We start from the raw sequence: 21,836 nt of genomic DNA, 5'->3' as shown, positions 1-21,836 counted from the left end.
AGCCAGCTTCCCACCTGCAGACATGGCCAATTGTTTCTCCAGGGATGCCCGACCAAGCTGGAGGTAACACGGAGATTCGAACAGGCGATCCCCGTGTTGATAAGCAATGGAATAGCCCGCCACACTACCTGGACGCCTGGGTAGCAACTAGGAGACAGTGGAGGGATATGAACAGCGGAGTGACATGTGGTGTTTTGGGTTGGTTGAAGACCAGACGCGCCGCCGCACTCTGGATCATTTGCAGATGTTTGAAAGTTCATGCAGGGAGACCTGCCAGTAAGGACTTGCAGTAGTCAATGCGCGATATAACAGCAGCCTGCACCAGGAGTTGTGCTGCATGCTCAGACAGGTAGGGTCTAATTTTCCTGATGTTGTACGGGGCAAATCAATACAACCGAGCAATTAACTTTAACCTTAAAGGTTAGTTGGTCATCAATCATGATACCAAGGTTTCGGGCAGACTTTGTGGACATGAGTTGGGTTGATCCAAGCTGGGTATTGATCTGTTGTTGTAAGGATGGACTGGCTGGGATGACAAGGAGCTCAGTCTTAGATAGGTGAAGTTGAAGGTGGTGTTCTTTCATCCATGCGGAGATACCAGCAAGGCATGATGATATCCGTGCCGAGACTGTGAGGTCAAATGGCGGGAATGATAGGATTAATTTCTTAAATTTGATTAAGTTATTTTTTACCTAATCAAATGGAATGGAAACAGATGATCTGCTGTGGTGCCCCGTAACGGGAGCAGCTGAAAGTAATAGCAGTAATAGTAGTAGTAGTAGTAGTAGCAGTAGTAGCAGTAGTAGATTTTTACCTAATCAAAACAACCCGAGTTCTGGTGATTCACAGAAAGTGAGAAAATGGAGATATATGTTTTTGCAAACTAGATCTTTTTGTTTTTCAGATCAATGCATTTTGAATGAATTGTGTGTTTTGAAAGGCTGACTGGAAACAGAGCAGGAGAACAGCATCAGCTATGAACTCAGTGGGGAACAGAGCAGGAGAACAGCATCAGCTTTGAAGACAGTGGGGAACAGAGCAGGAGAACAGCATCAGCTATGAACTCAGTGGGGAACAGAGCAGGAGAACAGCATCAGCTGTGAACTCAGTGGGGAACAAAGCAAGAGAACAGCATCAGCTATGAACTCAGTGGGGAACAGAGCAGGACAACAGCATCAGCTATGAACTCAGTGGGGAACAGAGCAGGAGAACAGCATCAGCTATGAACTCAGTGGGGAACAGAGCAGGAGAACAGCATCAGCTATGAACTCAGTGGGGAACAGAGCAGGACAACAGCATCAGCTATGAACTCAGTGGGGAACAGAGCAGGAGAACAGCATCAGCTATGAACTCAGTGGGGAACAGAGCAGGAGAACAGCATCAGCTTTGAAGACAGTGGGGAACAGAGCAGGAGAACGGCATCAACTATGAACTCGGGGAACAGAGCAGGAGAACAGCATCAGCTATGAACTCAGCAGGGAACCGGATCAGCTATGAAGTGAGTGGGGAACAGAGCAGGAGAACAGCATCAGCTATGAAGTCAGTGGGCAACAGAGCAGGAGAACAGCATCAGCTATGAACTCAGGGGGAACAGGATCAGCTATGAACTCAGGGGGAACAGAGCAGGAGAACAGCATCAGCTATGAACTCAGCAGGGAACAGGATCAGCTATGAACTCAGTGGGGAACAGAGCAGGAGAACAGTATCAGCTATGAACTCAGTGGGAACAGAGCAGGAGAACAGCATCAGCTATAAACTCGGTTGGGAATAGAGCAGGAGAACAGCATCAGCTATGAAGTCAGTGGGAACAGAGCAGGAGAACAGTATCAGCTATAAACTCGGTTGGGAATAGAGCAGGAGAACAGCATCAGCTATGAAGTCAGTGGGAACAGAGCAGGAGAACAGCATCAACTATGAAGTCAGTGGGAACAGAGCAGGAGAACAGTATCAGCTATGAACTCAGTGTGCAGCACTGAGTATAGAGTAAGATACATTGTGTCCCTACCAAGTCACATAACATGAAAACATAAAATAAAATAGAATAAAACAAATGAAATAAACAATGTGTTTACAGATGTGTCAGTTACTCAAAACGTTTTAAAGACCCTTCCTCCAGCTGCACATGATTTTAGAGACCCTTCCTCCAGCTGCACATGGTTTTTACAGACCCTGCCTCCAGCTACACAGGGGGCTGGGTTTGGGACTCTGCCTCCAGTTACACAGGGGACTGGGTTTTGGACTCTGCCTCCAGGTACACAGGGGACTGGGTTTTGGACCCTGCCTCCAGCTACACAGGGGACCGGGTTTTGGACCCTGCCTCCAGGTACACAGGGGACTGGGTTTTGGACCCTGCCTCCAGCTACACAGGGGGCTGGGTTTGGGACTCTGCCTCCAGCTGCACAGAGGACTGGGTTTTGGACTCTGCCTCCAGCTACGCAGGGGACTGGGTTTTGGACCCTGCCTCCAGCTACACAGGGGGCTGGGTTTGGGACTCTGCCTCCAGCTGCACAGAGGACTGGGTTTTGGACTCTGCCTCCAGCTGCACAGAGGACTGGGTTTTGGACTCTGCCTCCAGGTACACAGGGGACTGGGTTTGGGACCCTGCCTCCAGCTACACAGGGGACTGGGTTTGGGAGGTTGAATGATTAAAAATGGGAAAAGTGAAAGTTTGAGACGTTGGCTCTTGGCTGATACTCACGCAACAGCTTTCAGCTGCAGGTCAGGAACACACACGTTGTCCTCACCACAGTCCAGAATAATCCTGGTCTACACACACACACACACACACACACACACACACACACATCAGTGAGGGAAGAGTTTTTCAGAACATCTTGGTGTGTGCTTGTTTGTGTGTCTGTGTGTGCGTGTTTGTGTTTGGGTGTGTTTAGGTCACCTGTCCTGCAGCTTGTGTGTGTCCATATAGCAAAGCATCCTTGGTATCATCCAGCAAGCTGATGTGAAGAGTGATGAAGATTGGACTCAACTTGTCCCGAAACTCCTCTTCAGACTAAGCCCCCCCCCCACACACACACACACACACATACACACACACACACACACCCACACAAACATACACACACACACACACACACACACACACACACACACACAAACCAACATGTCTGTTAATGTTCTCATTCATCCAGGTCATGGTCATCCAAAGGAGATGAACGAAGTGCAAGTGGACTTGGTATATATCCAGTATATATCCTCTCATCCAAGAGGCTTCCTCAGTTCGTGCCTTTCTGACTAGACCAAGCTAGTCTGACTGGCTGCTGATGACTGAGTCTCATCACCAGCCAGTCAGCCAGAAAGGTACGTACTGAGGAAGCCTCTTGGATGAGAGGATATATACTGGATATATACCAAGTCCACTTGCACTTGATTCAACTCCTTTGGACACAAACCAACACTCACACGCACACATATACAAAAAAACACACGCCCACACACAAACAGACGCGCACACATACACACACACTTGTTCAGTTCTTTTTCCTGAGTTTGTGTGCTGTTTGTTCGGCTCCAGCCTGTCAGTCACCCTCAAATAGACGGTCTTATTCACACAGGCCACACCCACATCTTTCTGTCACTCACCTTCAGATAGGTGGTCTTATTCACACAGGTCACACCCACATCTGTCACTCCCCCTCAGATAGGTGGTCTTATTCACACAGGCCACACCCACATCTGTCACTCACCCTCAGATGGGCGGTCTTATTCACACAGGCCACACCCACATCTTTCTGTCACTCACCTTCAGATAGGTGGTCTTATTTACACAGGTCACACCCACATCTGTCACTCCCCCTCAGATAGGCGGTCTTATTCACACAGGTCACACCCACATCTGTCACTCCCCCTCAGATAGACGGTCTTATTCACACAGGCCACACCCACATCTGTCACTCACCCTCAGATGGGCGGTCTTATTCACACAGGCCACACCCACATCTTTCTGTCACTCACCTTCAGATAGGTGGTCTTATTTACACAGGTCACACCCACATCTGTCACTCCCCCTCAGATAGGCGGTCTTATTCACACAGGTCACACCCACATCTGTCACTCCCCCTTAGATAGGCGGTCTTATTCACACAGGTCACACCCACATCTGTCACTCCCCCTCAGATAGACGGTCTTATTCACACAGGCCACACCCACATCTTTCTGTCACTCACCTTCAGATAGGTGGTCTTATTCACACAGGCCACACCCACATCTTTCTGTCACTCCCCCTCAGATAGTCGGTCTTATTCACACAGGCCACACCCACATCTTTCTGTCACTCACCCTCAGATAGGCAGTCTTATTTACACAGGCCACACCCACATCTTTCTGTCACTCCCCCTCAGATAGTCGGTCTTATTCACACAGGCCACACCCACATCTTTCTGTCACTCACCCTCAGATGGGCGGTCTTATTTACACAGGTCACACCCACATTTATATGTCACTCACCCTCAGATAGACGGTCTTATTCACACAGGTCACACCCACATCTGTCACTCCCCCTCAGATAGGTGGTCTTATTCACACAGGTCACACCCACATCTGTCACTCCCCCTCAGATAGGTGGTCTTATTCACACAGGCCACACCCACATCCGTCACTCACCCTCAGATGGGCGGTCTTATTCACACAGGCCACACCCACATCTTTCTGTCACTCACCCTCAGATAGGCGGTCTTATTTACACAGGCCACACCCACATCTTTCTGTCACTCCCCCTCAGATAGTCGGTCTTATTCACACAGGCCACACCCACATCTTTCTGTCACTCACCCTCAGATGGGCGGTCTTATTTACACAGGTCACACCCACATTTATATGTCACTCACCCTCAGATAGGCGGTCTTATTCACACAGGCCACACCCACATCTTTCTGTCACTCACCCTCAGATAGGCGGTCTTATTTACACAGGCCACACCCACATCTTTCTGTCACTCACCCTCAGATAGGCGGTCTTATTCACACAGGCCACACCCACATCTTTCTATCACTCACCCTCAGATAGGCGGTCTTATTTACACAGGTCACATCCACATTTATATGTCACTCACCCTCAGATGGGCGGTCTTATTCAGACAGGCCACACCCACATCTTTCTGTCACTCACCCTCAAATGGGCGGTCTTATTCACACAGGTCACACCCACATCTGTCACTCACCCTCAGGTGGGCGGTCTTATTCACACAGGCCACACCCACATCTTTCTGTCACTCACCCTCAGATAGGCGATCTTATTTACACAGGCCACACCCAAATCTTTCTGTCACTCACCCTCAGATGGGCGGTCTTATTCACACAGGTCACACCCACATCTGTCACTCACCCTCAGATGGGCGGTCTTATTCACACAGGTCACACCCACATCTGTCACTCACCCTCAGGTGGGCGGTCTTATTCACACAGGCCACACCCAAATCTTTCTGTCACTCACCCTCAGATGGGCGGTCTTATTCACACAGGTCACACCCACATCTGTCACTCACCCTCAGGTGGGCGATCTTATTTACACAGGCCACACCCAAATCTTTCTGTCACTCACCCTCAGATGGGCGGTCTTATTCACACAGGTCACACCCACATCTGTCACTCACCCTCAGATGGGCGGTCTTATTCACACAGGTCACACCCACATCTGTCACTCACCCTCAGGTGGGCGGTCTTATTCACACAGGCCACACCCAAATCTTTCTGTCACTCACCCTCAGATGGGCGGTCTTATTCACACAGGCCACACTCAAATTTATATGTCACTCACCCTCAGATAGGCGGTCTTATTCACACAGGCCACACCCACATCTTTCTGTCACTCACCCTCAGATAGGCGGTCTTATTGACACAGGCCACACCCACATCTTTCTGTCACTCACCCTCAGATAGGCGGTCTTATTCACACAGGCCACACCCACATCTCTCTGTATGGTCATGTTGAATTTCTCCTGTGGTTGCTTGGTGGACAGCAGGAGTGTCCGCCGGGCCATGGACTGTTTCATCCTGTCCAGATGAAGCTCTGCTCCCAAAACTGCTTATCCAGCAAGCATGCAGAGAGAGAAACACAAATGATAGCACACAAATAATACAAGTCCTTACCCACCATCACAACCACACGGGCCCCATAACCTGGAGCTTTACATATCTAGAACATTCAAGAACCTGTGTCAAGTTCTGCTATGGGTTCTTCTTGTTGCTTCTATTGTATTTCAAGAGCTGTGAAGTTTAGGAAACAACACAAAAAGCAACACAATGTCAACGTCATTCGTCAGCTAACAAAAGCAATTCTCTTGCTGCCATGTGTAAAATGGTGGTCGTAGCTGAAGTGTAGGGTGATGGTGTGATGACACGTTACTCGACCAATCAGGATTGACAGCACTGTTAGCTCATATTCAGTATTCCATCCTGAGCAGGGCTGGAATTAGGATCCAGGAATTAATTATTTCCAAAACCAGACCCGATGGAAACAAAACCAGAAGACCCAAGTCTTCATGGATCTAGATGAACGGTTTGTATTTACACTCTGCCTAGGAACACAAGAGCCTGCCCGACTGCATGACAGGCTGGTCGTTTGTTTGTTGGTTGATTGATTGATTGATTGATTGAGTGTGTTACCTATTTCTTGTGGAATACTGTGACCAAACACATCCACACACACCTGGACAACAAAACTAAGAAAAGAGAGAGACAGATTAAGAGAGATGGAAAGAGAGCGAGTGAGAGAGAGAGAAAGAACATGTTATCCAAGGTGTTATAATTTGTTTTTTTATTAAATCAACACAGTTCTTTGGACTCTAAAAATGTTTGCGCAGTGTCATAATGATAATCATAATAATCATCTTCATCATCATTACATTTATACAGCACTTTTCTAGACACCTAAAGCGCTTCACCTTGAAGGGCTAACTCACTTCAGTCACCACCAATGTGTAGCACCACCTGGGTGGTGCACGGCAGCCATGTTGCACCAGAACGCTCACCACACATCAGCTGGAGGTGGAGAAGGAGGAACCATTGAGCCAGTTACATGGGGGTGATGAGGTGGCCAGATGGAGAGAGCCAGTTTGGGAATGTTGCCAGGACACCGGGGAACCCCGTCTCATCGAAAGGACGGCATCTCCTACAGTACAGTGTCCCCGTCACTGCACTGGGGTTTTTGTTATTTATTAGGCCCAGAGGGAAGACTGCCCCCTACTGGGGTACTCTGAGCAAGCGCTAAGATCCAGATCTTGTATTGTGTGTTTCAGTTTCTGAGTTTTCCGGCCACTGAGTCCATGCTATCGAACTGGAACTCTGGCTGGTTGCCTTGTTGGAGGGACTGAAGACTGGATTCCTGCCTTCCTTTGACATTCTTAAACCTGAAGTCATTAAAAGTCATGATGGCTGCGGTTCGACAAAACACCACTGACGCTTATATGTTAGAGATAGAGTCTAACAGGCAGAGGCAGCAGGTTCAACAAAAACCAATACAGCAGGGGCTGTCTTTTGGTAAATGCTTTTGTGCTTGTTTATTCCTTCACATTTATTCAAAGGAAGTGTCATATAGGAATGTGCTTACTACTGTATATTGTATATTATTGTTTGTAATGGATTGCGTTGATTTGTGGTGTGATAGAAACCAGGTGCTCACCTTTGTACACGACCCCTGCTGGTTATGGGAGGGGGTGTTACAGCCCTAGTGCTGTGTGTATGTGTATACATGTCCCTCTCCAGGTAATGTCCCTCCTGCTGTGGAGCTGCTGGTTAAACCCAGGTGATTCCAATCCCTCGTCAGCTGGCTATATAACTTGGAGAGAGACGCCCAGCAGGGGGCGCCATGGTTGGCATCCAGAGGGGTTGGACACTAAATGTGGGGTGACCGAAGCGGCGGTGGCAAAAAGTCTTTTGACCACTATCGCTATTTAAGTTTGTTTCATGCCATAATTGGTCTTTTTATTTCTTTATTATGTTAACTTAGAAACAAATGTGGAACATTTTTGAGTTTGTAAATTAACGTAATTATTTTTTCAAGTGGCGAGTGGCAAAGTTTTTTTGGAATTGAGTCAAAGCGGACCCCGTCTTCAGAGCCCGCGGCTTTTATCGTGGAAAAGCCGACACAGGGGCGTCCCGGTAGCGTAGCGGTCTATTCCATGGCCTACCAACACAGGGATCCCGGTTCGAATCCCCGTGTTACCTCTGGTTTGGTTAGGGGTACCTACAGACACAATTGGCCGTGTCTGTTGGCTGGACGCCGGGTGTGGGTGTGTGTCCTGGTCGCTGCACTAGCGCCTCCTCTGGTCGGTCGGAGCATCTGTTCAGGGGGAGGGGGAACTGGGGGGGAATAGCGTGATCCTGCCACGCGCCACATTCCCCTGGCGAAACTCCTCATTGTCAGGTGAAAAGAAGCGGCTGGTGACTCCACATGTATCGGAGGAGACATGGTAGTCTGCAGCCCTCCCCGGATCGACAGAGGGGGTGGAGCAGTGGCTGGGAAGGCTCGGGGGAGTGGGGTAATTGGCCGTGTACAGCTGGGGAGAAAAAAAGTCGGGGGAACAATACAGCAGGATGCTTCTGGATGCTAACAATTTGTGTCGCATTAACATTTTTAGTATTAGTGTGTAAGTATGCATTAACCCAGCCACTGAGAATGCTCAAGCCAGGGCATTCTTTGTGCTGGTCCCAAGCCTGGATAAATCAGGAGGGTTGCATCAGGAAGGGCGTCCGGCATAAAGTCTTTGCCAAATCAAATATGCGGATCATGAATCAGATTTCCATACTGGATCGGTCGAGGCCGAAATTACCAATGACCGCCACCTTTACTGTTGGCCAGCAGGGTGCCAGTGGAAACTATGCTACTGTAGGAGGAGGTAGAAGGAGAAGGGGAAGGCATGTCCAGAGGCAGCAGGAGAGGAGAAAGGGTAGTAACACACTCAGGCCAGATGTGGTCCTGATGTCCATGGCAGCCAAGCTTTGCTAGAGCTAACTGTTCCCTGGGAAGATCAGATGGATGAGGCACAAGAAAGGAAGAGAATCAGGTATGCAGATCTGATAGCTGATTGTTGGAGGAATGGTGGTGGGCCCACTGTGAGCCAGTTAAGTGGGCTGCAGGGGCTTTGCAGGCCAGTCTCTATACCAGGTCTTGGGACTCTTGGTGATTTGTGGGCTGCAAAGAAGAAGAGCCCTTAGGAAAGCATTTGGAAAGCTGCTGAAAAGGCTTCCCGTTGGCTCTGGGTGAAGATGGCTGACGTGCGGCATAATGCACTACCTGGACACCAGTTGGGGCTTGATCACCTCCAGTTGGGTCGCTCTGGCGAGGGTGTCTGATGTTAGGTTGATGCTAGATCCAACGGGGTGTAGGCACGGAAGTAGACGTGATTGCTTGTTGGTTAGGGTTTAAATTCTTTTTGAATTTCCATTGTTAGCAAACGTTAACGTTAGCTATCGTTACAGTATGATCTGGCAATGTTAAGGTCAGTTGTAAGCTAGCTAGCTAAATGTTTCAGTGCACATCATTTTTTTCAAGTCGTTGTGCTTCGAGGTTCCGTGCTGTCAATTGGCCGACGCAACAGCCAATCACGGCTACTTCCGTACCTACACCCCGTTGGATCTAGCATCAACCCTGATGTTAAGACCCGAAACGCCTGATGACCTCTGGTTTGTTGCTAACATTGTGTCCCGGTTGCGCCACATCATGTGTCAAAGAACTAGTAGTAATAGTAGTAGCATGTATGTATATATGTATGTATTCAGTTGGTGGTAATATGTTTGCAGCTTGGTTAGTTAGTTGGTTGGTTGGTTAGTCGGTAGTTACCAGGAGACAGGGGTTCTGTCGGATTGACAGAGTTTGATGTCAGGATTCAGAAAGTCTGGAAAGAGAGAGAGATAAACTCTGGACCGGATCACTGCCTGGGCTCTAGATCACAAACATATACACACACACACACACAAACACACTTTTATACCATCATAATAAGGATTGCAGTATCATAAGTATCCAAAGGAATTGAATCAAGTGCAACTGGACTTGATATATATCTGTGAAGACGTTTCGCCTCTCATCCAAGAGGCTTCCTCAGTTCGTGCCTTTCTGACTAGACCAAGCTAGTCTATCATAAGTAGTGTGAGTACTGATACTACTGATATGACTCCTCTCACTATTATCAGTACCTATAAACTACAGCTTGGTCTGCTCCCCATGCTCCAACCAGCAAGTCTGTAGACAGTCAGACAGAAAGACAGAGACAGACAGAAAGGCAAATGGAAAGACAGACAAAAAGACAGACAGACATATTCAAAAGGTCTAGATTTGAAATTAAATGGTAGAAATTTGTTCAATTCATGTAAAAAGAGCAGACTTTAAACACTTTAGCTAAACACAGGGGCTCTGCCTCCTCACCTGGATAGCCATTCCCATCGATATCCACCCCGCCCCTCAGCGTGAAGCCAAACGCTGCCCTGCTGCTAGGAAACAAGCTGTCGATCACCTGGGAGGGTGTGGCTGATAAACCATCACTGTTTCCCAGATACACCAACACCTGGCCACGCCCATTTTCACCCGCCCAGGGAGCCCCCACTGCTACATCTAGAGACAGACAGAGAGAGAGGGAGAGATGGAGAGAGAGAGGGAGGGAAAGAGAGAAAGGGAGAGAGAGGGGGGAGGGAGAGATAGAGAGACATAAAATTGGATAATTGAAGACAGACAGAATGAACAAACACCATTAGTTGACATAAATGTTAATCCCAAAAAAATGTCCTGTTACTCCCACTATGACTTCTTTTTCTCAGTACACTTTCTCTTACACCTGGAGCACTTCCACTTACAAGTATGTGGTTCTGCTTCTGTGTGTGTGTGTGTGTTTGTTTAACCTTGGTAACTATCCATGTCCAGGTCCCCCAGGGCAGCCAGGGCAGAACCAAAGCGTCCATAGAGGGAGGGGCCAGTCAGTGATTGGTCAGGACGAGAAGCAAAGGGGGCGTGTCTTCTCTGTAGATATATAACCACCTGAAAACAATAATTAAAACGTTAAAGATTACGGTAAAGAAATATGAATACAAATGGATGCGAGTATATATATTTATTGATATGATAATGTTTTATATATATATATATATATATATATAAATAGAGAGAGAGAAAGAGAGAGAGAGCGGGTTTTTTTTTTTTTTCAGAAACTGTCAATGGTGTTGATAAAAGTGCTCAGCTAATGAGGAGCGGAATATCAATATAAATGTAGGAAAAAACGTTTTTTTTTTAGAATTGAAAGTTTTTTCTTACATATATATAAATATAAGGGTTGTTCCAACTGAGAGAAAGTAAACCCAATATGAGAGTTGAGAGGAACCTGTGTATTCAAAAAGCCACCAATAAGGAGCTTTAAAAACCTGCGGCTACCCCAGTTGGAGCTTTGTGAAAACTGCAACACGTTCCAGAAAGACCAACCAGGTGAGCGACGAGGAGAAAAGGAACAGAAGGAATAACACAGTCATCCCGTATGTTTCTGGGGTCTCCGAGAAACTCAGGAGAATTTTCAACAAACACCACATCCCGGTATACTTCAAACCCAGCAACACACTCCCACAAAGACTGGTTCATCCCAAAGACCGTGTACCACACACCCAGAAGAGCAATCTAGTGTATGCTGTACAATGCAATGAGGATTGCACTGACCTATACATAGGAGAAACCAAACAACCACTACACAAACGGATGGCCCAACACAGAAGGCCAAACTCCTCAGGACAAGACTCAGCAGTCTATCTACACCTAAAGGAGAAGACACACTCCTTCGAGGACAGCAACGTACACGTTTTGGACAGAGAAGATAGATGGTTTGAAAGAGGGGTGAAGGAAGCCATCTATGTGAAACTGGAAAAACCATCCCTCAACAGAGGAGGAGGTCTGCGACACCACCTATCTCCCACTTACAGTGCCGTCCTTTCATCTCTACCCAGGAGACTCAAGAAGCCTAGCCTCCAAGAACAACAGTCGCTCACTAACGGCTCCAACCACTCTCATGACCACTGAACAATGAAGTCGAAACTAACACCCCCAACGACCGTCGCTGCTTAACATCGGATCACAAAGAGCCATGCACATCAATAGCTCTGATAACGACTCCAAAGAGGATAAATATCTGAGTCTCATCACCAGCCGGTCAGACTAGCTTGGTCTAGTCAGAAAGGAACGAACTGAGGAAGCCTCTTGGATGAGAGGTGAAACGTCTTCACAGATATATACCAAGTCCAGTTGCGCTTGATTCAACTCCTTTGGATAACCATGACCTGAGTGAATGGGAGCATTCACAGACACCAATAAGGACAGATGCAGAACATCAGTGTTACAGCCAAATGGGTTGGTTTGTGAAATAACTGCAGTGATGAGCTGAAATCATGTGGTACTCTACCTGGACTACAAACACTCTCCAGAAACAACATACTGAACGGTTATGAGATGGGCCAGTGATGAGCTGAAAACATGTGGTGCTCTATCTGGACTACAAACACTGTCCAGAAACAACATCTCATCATCTCATTTCATCTTCAGCTGCTTTTCCAGGGTCAGGTCGCAGTGGCAGCAAGCTAAGTAGGGCACTCCAGACGTCCCTCTCGCCAGCAATGCCCTCCAGCTCCTCCTGGGGGATCCCAAGGCATTCCCAGGTCAGATTGGACATGTAGTCCCTCCAGTGCGTTGTGGGTCTACCCCGGGGTCTCCTCCCAGTTGGTCATGCCCGGTAAACCTCCAAAGGAAGGCGTCCAGGAGGCATCCTAATCAGATGCCTGAACATCTCAGCTGGCTCCTTTCGATGCGAAGGAGCAGCGGCTCTACTCCGAGCTCCCTCCGGATTTCCGAGCTCCTCACCCTATCTCTAAGGCTGAGCCCAGACACCCTACGGAGGAAACTCATTTCAGCTGCTTGTATCCGTGATCCCACCCTTTCAGTCACTACCCAAAGCTCATGACCATAGGTGAGGATTGGAATAAAGATTGACTGGTAACTTGAGAGCTGTGCCTCCCGGCTCAGCTCCTTCTTCACCACAATGGTCCGGTACAACATCTGCATTACTGCTGAATTTGCACCAATCCGCCTGTCAATCTCTCGCTCCATTCTGCCCTCACTCGTGAACAAGACCCCAAGATACTTGAACTCCTTCACTTGAGGCAGCAACTCATCCCCAACCCGGAGGGAGTAATCCACCATGTTCCGGTAGAGAACCATGGCCTCAGACTTGGAGGTGCTGACTCTCATCCCGGCCATTCCACACTCAGCTGCAAACCGCCCCAGTGCTCAGCTGGAGGTCACGTTCTGATGAAGCCAACAAAACCACACCATCTGCGAAGAGCAGAGACGCAATTCTGAGGTTCCCAAAATGGACACACTCCTCACCTTGGCTGCACCTTGAGATCCTGTCCATGAATATCACAGACAGAATCGGAGACAAGGGACCACCTTGGTGGAACAACATACTGAACGGTTATGAGATGGACCAGTGATGAGCTGAAAACATGTGGTACTCTATCTGGACTACAAACACTGTCAAGAAACAACATACTGAATGGTTATGGGATGAACAAGTAACCAGTTTTTTTTTCCAAATAGGTTGATTTGTTTGAGTAGACTGAGACAGAATCATGGACACTGATGGCTGTAAATTGAACTTTCATTTTCTAGTATTTCTAGTGTTATCAACTACTTTCTACTATCAATGCATGAGTAGTATAAGGGGTCAGGACTAGAGAAATTCTCAACTTCTTACGTCTTTGAACATGATTTGTTGTATTTGAGTTGCTTATTTGTTGTTTATATGTTTCTGATCTTGTTTGTTTTCACTGCTTATGTTTTTTAAAATGTTCAATAAAATTGATTGATGACTGATTAATTGATTGATATAGTTTGATGTTGTTGATGAAGATTATATCATGAATGTGAACATATTAGATAATAAAGACGGCAGAGACCTGTCCTCGTTCCTGAAGCTGGCCTTTCACTCTGTCCATGAAGAGAGGAGCTCCAACCAATACATCATCTAACCTGAGGGGACACACACACACACACACACACACACACACACACACACACACACACACACACACACACACACACACACACACACACAGAATGACTTGAGATGTCTTCCAAGAAACTACTGCGAGTACTATTTGAATAAAAACAAGACCTAACAGATGTACAGTGATGAATGGAGACAGTAACAACAAGTAGGTACACAGGAAAGGACAGCAGATATCATCGTTTACTCTTAGACTCAACTGACCAAAAACGCAAAAAAAAAATCTCTCAGATAAAAAAGATAAATGTGTGATTAAATCAAGAGCTTCCCACCCATCACTGTTAATGTCAGTTACAGCCACACTGTGTCCAAAATAGGACGCCACCTACAGGAAAAGACAAAATGTCAGAATACCATGTCAACACAACATAGATGAGATATTAGCTAACTAGCACACAGCTCAAATCTACATATGAAAACAAAGGTTTAAGTTCGATATATAAAGATTATATATAGTCAAGTCATCCAAAGGAGTTGAATCAAGTGCAACTGGGCTTGGTATAGATCCGTGAAGACGTTTCGCCTCTCATCCAAGAGGCTTCCTCAGTTCGTGCCTTTCTGACTAGACCACAAAGATCACAAAGAGCCATGGACATATATAGCTCTGACAACGACTCCTAGAGCAGTGGTTCTCAACCTTTTTGGGGTCCTGAACCCCCTGCGTATTTTTGATCTACCCTGAGGACCCCTCCACCTGATGTTGGGGGAGGGGGTTGCAATTTGTAGAAACAGTAGAAACTGCATTTTAAATTGCATTATAGCATTTATTCACTCTTTGAGGCAAAAATAAGAGCTTTCAATTGTAACTTAGATATAGTTAACAAAACAGAATATGTATTCAGTAACTTTCAGATATATGTAACAAAACAGAATATGTATTCAGTAACTTTCAGATATATGTAACAACAGAATTTTTATGCAGTAACTTTTAACAATGCAAACGGGAGGGAGATCTCTTATTAAAATACAATAAATTACACTTGTGAAACAGATGTAATTAGAGAAAAAAGTCCTGTTACCCTTTATAGTTTAGCTAGATAAACGTCTCAGTCACATTTGAGTAAAATAATCCTATTTCTATAAATGTCATAGGATCTTTTTTTTAAAGATATTTCATTTTCACGGACCCCTTGCAATTACACCACGGACCACTAGGGGTCCGCGGACCCCCGGTTGAGAAACACTGTCCTAGAGGATAAATATCTGAGTCTCATCACCAGCCAGTCAGACTAGCTTGGTCTAGTCAGAAAGGCACGAACTGAGGAAGCCTCTTGGATGAGAGGCGAAACGTCTTCACGGATATATACCAAGTCCAGTTACACTTGATTCAACTCCTTTGGCTAACCATGACCTGGATGAATGAGAACATTCACAGACATACAGTCAAGTCTATATAAGACTATATATGTGTGTGTGTGTGGGGAGGGGGTCTCAAGGGCCTTCTTCGTCCACCACTGGTTCTTCAATTCCCTGACCTGGCTTTGAACGGGCGACTTACTCTTGCATGGGCAGCTCTTTTATTTTGACAGTTGATGTCACTCTGCCAGATAGTAAAGGCTTGCCTCATCATGTTGATTAATCGTTGGATTTCCAGGTCATTCTCATCAAACCAATCTTGGTGGCTCGTCATCTTATGTCCAAGAGTGGTTTTACAGATGCCAGTGACTGCAGTCCTGAACATATCCCAGGGGCTTTCAAAATCATCTGGATACTGCTTGGGCATTGATGCACTGAGCATGGCCTGTAATTGTTGACGAGAGGGGGTATCAGTCAGTCTTTCTAGGTTGAGCTTTGGGCAGCTCTGCTTTTTCTGCATCCTTCTTTTCAGGTGAAGATCGATGGACAGGGTGGAGTGGATAAAGCAGTGGTCAGTCCAGCAGTCATCTGCCCTGATCATCACTCTGGTGTCAAGTACCTCCTGTCGGTCTCTATAATGGATGATAATGTAGTCAATGAGGTGCTGAATGTTAGAAAGAGGGTGCCTCCAGGTTCATTTAAATTTGCTCTTCTGGCAGAAGAGTGTGTCAGTGATGGTAGGCTGTGTTCTGAGCATGTTGTTAACAGCAGGATGCCATTGGAGTTTGTGTTTCCAACTCCTTCCATGCCAATTATGCCTCTCCACAAGTTGTAGTTTTGTCACACTCTGGCATTGAAATCTCCAAGCAGGATTTGTTTTTCCTCCTTGGGGACTTTGATGAGAACATTGTCCAGGTCAGCATAGAAGGTCTTACTTACTTCATCTTGTGAGTCAAGAGCGTATTCACTGATGACAGTGATGCTTTGGTTATTTACAAGCACCAGTCTTATTGTCATCAGGCGTTCATTGATGCCCAGAGGAAGCTCAGCAAGGTGGCATCCATCGTTTCAGTTGTGCCAGTCGGGTCTTCTAAAGATTGAGTAAAAGGGTTTTTGAAAACTGTGGCCTTTAGGCCAGAACAAAAATTCTGGTGTACAACGCGGCAGTGCAGCCCACCCAACTGTATGGGTCAGAAACCTGACCCACATATAGTAGGCCCCTGAAGACACCCGACGCATACCAACAGCGACACCTCAGGAAGATCCTTAAGATGAGCTGGGAGGATAAGCGCTCCAATGTCAGTGTCTTCGAGGAGGCCAATATGCCTATTATAACTGCCACTATCGCAAAACCTCAACTGAGATGGACTGGTCATGTCCTCATGTCTGACTCTCACCTCCCGAAACAAGTGCTTTACTCTCAGCTCGTGACAGGACGCCGTGGCCCTGGAGGGCAAAAGGGGTGATATAAAGATAACATCAAGGCCCACATCAAAAGGTTTGGCATCAACTTTAACACCTGGGAACAAGCAACAGAAAACAGGGAGGCCTGGAGACTGGTTGTCCATGAGGATGCTGGGTACTACTACCATGACCTCCACCGTGCAGCTGAAAACAAGTGCAGACTCAGAAAGGAGTGAGTTACCAAAAAGGCCCAAACCACATCCTCAACCACTTCTTCAGACCCTTGCCCACATTGCCCCAAAATATGCGGCTCCAGGATCGGGCTCTCTACCCACCTGAAGACCCACAAGGACCTAGAAGGATGACAGTCATACTCAAGCCTGACCGCCAATAATGATGATGATGATGATGATGATGATGATGTGTGTGTGTGTGTGTGTGTCTGTGTGTGTGTGTGCACGTGCATTACCTGCCCCCCCAAAAATGTATGAGTAATTCTCAGTGTTCCACTGGTTCCATCAAAGATCTTCACCTGAAACAGCAAGGTACAGATACTGTTACACTACAGACACTAAAACTGCTGCCACTGCAGGACTACTGAAACTGTTACACTACTGACACTGTAACACTACTGACACTATACCAGTATTGACACCTGTAACACTACTGACACTGTTACACTACTGACACTATACCAGTATTGACACCTGTAACACTACTGACACTGTTACACTACTGAAGCTATAACACAACTGATATAGTATCTTAGTTCCAGCTCTCTGACACCAGCTGCTCACATGTACACATGCTGTTGGGATGCATGTTGATGATGCACAAGTTCTTTAGGCAGCAGAATAGTGAGTATACTTAACAACAGGATTGATTGTCTTCAGGAAGGTTTAATACAGCAGAAATGTCTCGTCAGTGCTGCAGCAGCTGCATTACATCCTGTTACATCCGTGGAGAGGACACGCTTAAGACTCAAAGACACACCATGACTGCACTGATTAAGAAAGCCTGTGAGCTCTACTTCAGATGTAACATTGGCGACCAAGAGAAACCCTGGGCTCCCCACATTTGTTGTGCAACATGTGCAGACAACCTGAGAGCTTGGCTCAGAGGTCCTCAGAAGTCAACTCCATTTGCAGTCCCAATGATACGGCAAGAACAGAAGGATCACGTCACGGACTATTACTTCTGTCTGACCAAAGTATCTGGCTTCTCTACTAAAAATAAGAAATCTACTGAATACCCCAACCTGCCCTCAGCCATGACACCAGTGCCACATGATGACAGTTTGCCAGTACCGAAGCCACCAGGGACATGGAGCCTAGATGAGGCAGATGACGATGCCACAACGCATGAACCAGATGTGGAAAACGACACTGATCCAGATGGTGAACCCTTATGCCCGGTTAACGTCATCTGATAACACAGCCAGGATTAAATGACCTGGTTAGGGACTTAGATTTGTCAGAAGCTAAAGCAGAACAATTTGGTTCAAGCTGGCAAGGATGGGGTTTGCTGTCACCAGGTACAAAAATGTCTATCTTTTAGAACCATCAAGAACATTTGACAAACTTCTTTATGCAGGTTGACAACCTGTTTCTGCACTGATACCAGCCACCTGCATGTCCTCCCTCACCACATCCATAAACCTCCTCTTTGGCCTTCCTCTTCTCCTCTTCCCTGGCAGCTCCATATTCAGCATCCTTCTCCCAATATACCCAGCATCTCTCCTCCACACATGTCCACACCATCTCAGTCTTGTCTCTCTTGCTTTGTCTCCAAACCGTCCAACCTGAGCTGTCCCTCTAATATACTCGTTCCTAATCCTGTCCTTCTTCATCACTCCCAATGAAAATCTTATCATCTTCATCTCTGCCACCTCCAGCTCCTCCTCCTGTCTTTTCATCAGTGCCACTGTCTCCAAACCATATAACATAGCTGGTCTCACTACCATCTTGTAAACCTTCCCTTTAACTCTTGCTGGTACCCTTCTGTCGCACATCACTCCTGACACTCTTCTCCACCCACTCCACCCTGCCTGCACTCTCTTCTTCACCTCTCTTCTCTTCTGCACTCCCCGTTACTTTGGACAGTTGACCCCAAGTATTTAAACTCATACACCTTCATCACCTCCACTCCTTGCATCCTGACCATTCCACTGTCCTCTCTCTCATTCACACATAGGTATTCCGTCTTACTCCTACTGACTTTCATTCCTCTTCTCTCCAGTGCATACCTCCACCTCTCCAGGCTCTCCTCCACCTGCACCCTACTCTTGCCTAAATAGTTTAACCAACAAAAATGTATAAAATACACCTAATGTTTGCTTCTTTTTTTTTTTTTACTAATAAAAGGTATAAAAACTGATATTTCCCAGACGCACTCAAGCCACAGCTGCATGTTCTGCTTTCGGCTACCCTGGCTGCCCGTTAAGGCCCTGGCCAGGAATGGCAGTATGATGATAAGAACAGTTTGGAGCCGAGCAGCTCCGAGCCCCCAGAGAAAGTATCCCAAGCTGGCTCTTTGCAGGCTATGTGCTGAATTACTGGGTGAAGATGTGGAACATGGCGGTGACACCAGAAACCAAACCGCATTGCAGATGAACCTCTACTACCTCTAGCGACTTTCCAGCACAGTGGAGAATGTAGAGGAACAGCTGATTTCCAAACATGCGGAGATGTTTATAAGGAAAACCTCACTGTCCTGCTAAAGAAGTAGGCTGAGCTGAAGAACGGCAGCAATGGCAGGTTGTAAAGAGGTGTAAATGTAGAGGAATGCTTTACAGTACTTTACAGCACTTGGCTTCAGCCTTTCTTTGCTGCCGTGTTATGTTGTCTCCATCTGTGGTGTAGAAAGGCCCTGTGGTTTGTTGTTGTGTTATGTTGTCTCCATCTGTGGTGTAGAAAGGCCCTGTGGTTTGTTGTTGTGTTATGTTGTCTACATGTGTGGTGTAGAAAGGCCCTGTGGTTTGTTGTTGTGTTATGTTGTCTCCATCTGTGGTGTAGAAAGGCCCTGTGGTTTGTTGTTGTGTTATGTTGTCTACATCTGTGGTGTAGAAAGGCCCTGTGGTTTGTTGTTGTGTTATGTTGTCTCCATCTGTGGTGTAGAAAGGCCCTGTGGTTTGTTGTTGTGTTATGTTATCTCCATCTGTGGTGTAGAAAGGCCCTGTGGTTTGTTGTTGTGTTATGTTGTCTACATCTGTGGTGTAGAAAGGCCCTGTGGTTTGTTGTTGTGTTATGTTGTCTACATCTGTGGTGTAGAAAGGCCCTGTGGTTTGTTGTTGTGTTATGTTGTCTCCATCTGTGGTGTAGAAAGGCCCTGTGGTTTGTTGTTGTGTTATGTTGTCTACATCTGTGGTGTAGAAAGGCCCTGTGGTTTGTTGCTGTGTTATGTTGTCTCCATCTGTGGTGTAGAAAGGCCCTGTGGTTTGTTGTTGTGTTATGTTGTCTCCATCTGTGGTGTAGAAAGGCCCTGTGGTTTGTTGTTGTGTTATGTTGTCTCCATCTGTGGTGTAGAAAGGCCCTGTGGTTTGTTGTTGTGTTATGTTGTCTCCATCTGTGGTGTAGAAAGGCCCTGTGGTTTGTTGTTGTGTTATGTTGTCTCCATCTGTGGTGTAGAAAGGCCCTGTGGTTTGTTGTTGTGTTATGTTGTCTCCATCTGTGGTGTAGAAAGGCCCTGTGGTTTGTTGTTGTGTTATGTTGTCTCCATCTGTGGTGTAGAAAGGCCCTGTGGTTTGTTGTTGTGTTATGTTGTCTACATCTGTGGTGTAGAAAGGCCCTGTGGTTTGTTGCTGTGTTATGTTGTCTACATGTGTGGTGTAGAAAGGCCCTGTGGTTTGTTGTTGTGTTATGTTGTCTACATCTGTGGTGTAGAAAGGCCCTGTGGTTTGTTGTTGTGTTATGTTGTCTACATCTGTGGTGTAGAAAGGCCCTGTGGTTTGTTGTTGTGTTATGTTGTCTCCATCTGTGGTGTAGAAAGGCCCTGTGGTTTGTTGTTGTGTTATGTTGTCTCCATCTGTGGTGTAGAAAGGCCCTGTGGTTTGTTGTTGTGTTATGTTGTCTCCATCTGTGGTGTAGAAAGGCCCTGTGGTTTGTTGTTGTGTTATGTTGTCTCCATCTGTGGTGTAGAAAGGCCCTGTGGTTTGTTGTTGTGTTATGTTGTCTCCATCTGTGGTGTAGAAAGGCCCTGTGGTTTGTTGTTGTGTTATGTTGTCTACATCTGTGGTGTAGAAAGGCCCTGTGGTTTGTTGTTGTGTTATGTTGTCTCCATCTGTGGTGTAGAAAGGCCCTGTGGTTTGTTGTTGTGTTATGTTGTCTACATCTGTGGTGTAGAAAGGCCCTGTGGTTTGTTGTTGTGTTATGTTGTCTACATGTGTGGTGTAGAAAGGCCCTGTGGTTTGTTGTTGTGTTATGTTGTCTACATGTGTGGTGTAGAAAGGCCCTGTGGTTTGTTGTTGTGTTATGTTGTCTACATCTGTGGTGTAGAAAGGCCCTGTGGTTTGTTGTTGTGTTATGTTGTCTACATGTGTGGTGTAGAAAGGCCCTGTGGTTTGTTGTTGTGTTATGTTGTCTACATGTGTGGTGTAGAAAGGCCCTGTGGTTTGTTGTTGTGTTATGTTGTCTACATCTGTGGTGTAGAAAGGCCCTGTGGTTTGTTGTTGTGTTATGTTGTCTACATGTGTGGTGTAGAAAGGCCCTGTGGTTTGTTGCTGTGTTATGTTGTCTACATCTGTGGTGTAGAAAGGCCCTGTGGTTTGTTGTTGTGTTATGTTGTCTACATGTGTGGTGTAGAAAGGCCCTGTGGTTTGTTCCATCTGTTGGGGTTGATTTTTATCATCTTATATAGGCTATGATGGTTTCTTGTGCTTTGAACCGTAGTGCATAGTGCTGAGCACATCTAACTTTTATTCCATAGGGAGATAAAGTATTAAATATAGAATATCAGCTGCACTGCTCTTTAGCTGAGCACAGGCCAGGATATTGGTTCCAGGTTCTTCATAATCCACATGACCTTGTAAGAGAAGGGAACATGTTGCCTTCCAATAAATTAACAGTTGTCAAGGTAGGATACTTTCTCA

The 21,836-nt window shown here is 46.4% G+C and overlaps 1 protein-coding gene across 1 annotated transcript in view; it reads right to left on the bottom strand.

Moving 5' to 3' along the window:
* itga2b (integrin, alpha 2b) overlaps positions 1 to 21,836 on the bottom strand; it is a 108,760-nt gene that overhangs the window by 33,087 nt on the left and 53,837 nt on the right. Inside the window, exons 10-20 of the mRNA XM_056288296.1 lie at positions 17,220 to 17,282; positions 14,323 to 14,375; positions 13,941 to 14,013; positions 10,851 to 10,986; positions 10,381 to 10,566; positions 10,152 to 10,197; positions 9,796 to 9,897; positions 6,621 to 6,676; positions 5,885 to 6,036; positions 2,897 to 3,010; positions 2,699 to 2,766 (exon numbers count right to left, since the gene is read on the bottom strand). Coding sequence (XP_056144271.1) covers positions 2,699 to 2,766; positions 2,897 to 3,010; positions 5,885 to 6,036; positions 6,621 to 6,676; positions 9,796 to 9,897; positions 10,152 to 10,197; positions 10,381 to 10,566; positions 10,851 to 10,986; positions 13,941 to 14,013; positions 14,323 to 14,375; positions 17,220 to 17,282 — 1,049 coding nt within the window. The remainder of the gene's footprint in view (positions 1 to 2,698; positions 2,767 to 2,896; positions 3,011 to 5,884; positions 6,037 to 6,620; positions 6,677 to 9,795; positions 9,898 to 10,151; positions 10,198 to 10,380; positions 10,567 to 10,850; positions 10,987 to 13,940; positions 14,014 to 14,322; positions 14,376 to 17,219; positions 17,283 to 21,836) is intronic.

This window comes from Lampris incognitus, chromosome 10 (genome assembly GCF_029633865.1).
Source record: "Lampris incognitus isolate fLamInc1 chromosome 10, fLamInc1.hap2, whole genome shotgun sequence".
NCBI lineage: Eukaryota > Metazoa > Chordata > Actinopteri > Lampriformes > Lampridae > Lampris > Lampris incognitus.
This window is presented reverse-complemented; position numbering and strand designations above follow the sequence as displayed.